This window comes from Salarias fasciatus, chromosome 15, assembly GCF_902148845.1.
Source record: "Salarias fasciatus chromosome 15, fSalaFa1.1, whole genome shotgun sequence".
NCBI classification, from domain to species: domain Eukaryota; kingdom Metazoa; phylum Chordata; class Actinopteri; order Blenniiformes; family Blenniidae; genus Salarias; species Salarias fasciatus.
Genome location: NC_043759.1, coordinates 3,166,852 through 3,170,569, shown reverse-complemented (window position 1 = coordinate 3,170,569; position 3,718 = coordinate 3,166,852). Strand labels below are relative to the sequence as shown.

The following is a 3,718-nucleotide window of genomic DNA, read 5'->3' as shown; positions in this document are numbered from 1 at the left end:
ATTTGAATGCATTTATTAACAAGGTCACACATGCAAAATGTTAAACATTTCTAATGCAGGGCGCATTACTTACAATTATAAAGGGCGTTGTTATGGATCATTGACCAAAATTATCACTGCTGCCAGCCCCCCCCCCCCCCCCCACCACCACCACCACCACCACCACCGCTACCGCACTAAATTCTGCACCGCCTTGACAACGGAGAGGGGAAAAAAACAGCGGTCCACGCGTGTGCGCTCTCTCTCTCCTTCGGACGGTCCAAAGAAGCGTCGCGCGAGCCCCTAGCACCCTCCCGACGGTCCAAAAACTCCCCGCCGCGCGCTCCCCCCTGGCTAAACTTTTTTCCTGCAGGAAACGCTGCACTTCTTTCGGCTTTCTTCTACCCTCTTGCGCAGTGCTGCCCCCTGTGGTCCAAGGACGTAACTGTCTTTAAGGGTTGTCCCATTTCCAAGTGACATTACATTCCTTAACACTTGTTTTTAGGAGGCACTTAATTTGAGATTGAGGATCAAGGTTGAGGAGTGAGGATTAAGCAGAGAATTGGGATTGGGCCTTTGTCTCTGCACTTCCGGCTCTCCACCTCACCAATAAGGGTTTGGATTTCTGTCTCGCTGAAGGGTCGCTTCTTAGGTCGTTTACGGTCCATCGTGCATGTAACAGTGCTATGCGCCACACCCTCTAAAATACCCAAATTTCATTCATGAGTTCATTTGCATACCCATATATGGTGCCAAGGGGTGGAGTTGGGGCGGGATTGTGGGTGGGATCGACCGCCGTCATGTTCTGGCGCAGGATTGGGATCCATTACTTGGAAATTGCGTACAGCCGTGCTGCGGACAGTTTTTTACCTCCCGATTTTTTTTACGGACAGAAGTTTGTGTTGCGTTCCCACGCACGATTATTGTCAGATTTTGCCGCAGAGTTTTATAGGTAAGGCCCCTGCTCCTTTCCGTTTCTCCTGAACCTCCTCCTCTTGCTTGTACTCCTCCTCATATCGACTCCTCCTCTCCTTATTTGTTCCGATGAAACACTTCCACATGATTTCCTCCTGATTTTCACTCATTAACCAGCTGAACTTCAGTGACGAGGCGGATATTTGATGTTAAGTCAGTCGAACTGGAACAAAAAGGGATCGCAAGAAAACGGGGGAGGGGTGGGAAAACACATGACGGAAAAACTGCACGATTTTATGAGAGTAAAGGAGGAGATGGACTCTTCTCAGAACCCAAAACAGAGAGAAAAACTACAAAAATGACTAAAACACATGGAAGATATGAGACGGCTTATTTACTGCAGAATGTCTTTCTTTCCTTTCGTTTTTTTTTTTTTGTAAATGTTGGAAACAGCTTAAAATACATTTTAAAAAATGTGTCAAGTTGAGGTTTTAGATCAGGGTTGTCAAACATAAGGCTGTGGACCACATCTGGCCCACAATAGGCACCAATCTGGTCAAACGACCGACGGGCACGGTAAACATTTCAAATAAAATTAACTTCTTCAGAGTTCTGGACACAGCGTGTTACTGAAAGCTGAGCTGAGATATGCTAACATGAAGGCTAGCAAACTCGCGTTAGCCTTTAAGCCATGCTGTCAGTTCAGTAAAAACACCCATAATGCAACAGCTGCAGGATGTTTTCTGATCATTTCACTGTATTTTACACCAGAAGGTTTCATTAAAATTGTCTTTATATTGAGATTAAAGTAATTTTCTGTCACAACTGTTTGGTTTTGTGAAAACGTAGACATTTTGACCACTGAAGGGAAAGTCCTAAAGTTTAAGTTTTAAAGGCTTTGACATGGTGCTTTTAGATTATTAGGTTGTACCAGTTGAAATCAGACTGAATATGGTCACCAGAGGATCGTCTGAAGGTGGCTGAGGGAGCGTCTCAGTCCGGACGGCCGGTCCGCAGCACGCCTTCAGTCCGGGAGAGCGTCTGCCGAGCGCCTGTCAATCATTACTCTCCTCCCCAGCCCGGTTTCTGCTGGCGTCTGCGGACGGGAGCAACGTGACATTGCAGCCAGATGTGTGTTGCGCAACTTGATCCCTCATGAGGCCAACTCCACCAACTCCAAGGTCCAACCGGCAGTTAGCGATTGGTGGCGAGCGCAGGCAGTCCTCCGTGACCAGGTCAGCAGGTAAGATGCAGCCGTACCTCTCCGCAAGTCTTCTTTACTGATTTCATGAAAATACCAATTTTTTAAAAAATTAATGCCACTTTTTTGGACTTTCTTTTGCTCGTTTTTTCTCTAATTCTCAGAGTCCTTCTTTTACAATCCTTCTCCGTAAAGTGAGTTCTTTCAAAATCTGCTCAATAATTATTTGGCTTCAATATTGACCGAATACCTCGAGGTTCAGGGAGGAAAATTCAAGAACCAACAAAGGAAAGATCTATTGACAAAGCAGTGGAGCCTTTTCCTTTATCACCGGTCTATTGATTGAATATGAAGCAGGGTTAATGTTCTGTGGATAAGGGGCAGTCCTGGAGCCGCCGGCTCAGCGGCTGCAGAGCCGCTCCGTGCCTCGGGCCAGCATCTGTTCTCCAGACGCTCAACCGTCCGGCTGTTGCCCACGATGTGTGATTTCTGTCCTATATCAGATTCTAAATCAAGACTTCTTGACTGTTTTCCTTGGTAGATAAGTGACTGAGAGCCGTGTGGAAAGATGGGCGACTGGGGGTTCCTGTCGACCTTGCTGGAGAAGGTCCAGTCCCACTCCACCGTGATCGGGAAGATCTGGATGAGCGTGCTCTTCCTCTTCAGGATCATGGTCCTGGGCGCCGGCGCCGAGAGCGTCTGGGGCGACGAGCAGTCGGACTTCATCTGCAACACCCAGCAGCCCGGTTGCGAGAACGTGTGCTACGACTGGACCTTCCCCATCTCGCACATCCGCTTCTGGGTGCTGCAGATCCTCTTCGTGTCCACGCCGACGCTCATCTACCTGGGGCACGCCATGCAGGTCATCCACAAGGAGGACAAGCTGCGGGAGATACTGAAGAGCCCCGGCGGCACGCTCGTCAAGGTGCCCAAGTACTCCGACGAGAAGGGCAACGTGAAGATCAAGGGCAACCTGCTGGGGAGCTACCTCACCCAGCTGGTGGCCAAGATCATCATCGAGGCGGGCTTCATCGTGGGCCAGTACTACCTGTACGGCTTCGTCATGGTGCCCATGTTCCCCTGCTCCCGGAAGCCCTGCCCCTTCACCGTGGAGTGCTACATGTCCCGCCCCACCGAGAAGACCATCTTCATCATCTTCATGCTGGCGGTGGCCTGCCTCTCGCTGCTGCTCAACGTGGTGGAGCTCTTCTACCTGCTCTGCACCCGGGTGCGCTGCGGGAGGAGCAGCTCCCACGGGATGATCTCGGCGGAGCACCCGGCCATGCTGTCCGGCCCCCGCTGGCCCACGGCGGACGACGCCCTCCGGCAGAACCAGAGGAACGTGGAGCTGGAGAGCCGCAGCATGGGCGGCAGCCTGGACGGCGCCAAGGACGAGAAGAGGCTGCTGGGCGGACACTGAAGGGGGGGGCTCCGCACCTCGGTGTGGCGGGGTTGGGGGTCGGGCGCTGGAACCCCAGCAGTCATGACCCTTGACTTCTCCTGGTGTGGGCGGCCCCACTGGGGGTGTTTCCCATGATGCTCAGTGCCATGTCTCCTCTTTTGTATGAAACATACCGGCGGTGTGTCTGTAAGTGTGTGTGATCGATGGTGCCGTTTTGTTTT

The 3,718-nt window shown here is 51.3% G+C and overlaps 1 protein-coding gene across 1 annotated transcript; it reads left to right on the top strand.

The window, feature by feature from the left end:
• The first annotated feature begins 2,663 nt into the window (after positions 1-2,663).
• On the top strand, positions 2,664-3,515 carry LOC115401757 (gap junction Cx32.2 protein-like). The gene has a single exon (XM_030110066.1). It carries the CDS (start codon positions 2,664-2,666, stop codon positions 3,513-3,515), a length of 852 nt encoding a protein of 283 aa, XP_029965926.1.
• The last annotated feature ends 203 nt before the right edge of the window (positions 3,516-3,718 follow it).

What these genes read in the sequence shown, in the direction of transcription:
- LOC115401757 (XM_030110066.1), top strand. Translation starts at nt 2,664, where the DNA reads ATGGGCGACTGGGGGTTCCTGTCGACCTTGCTGGAGAAGGTCCAGTCC.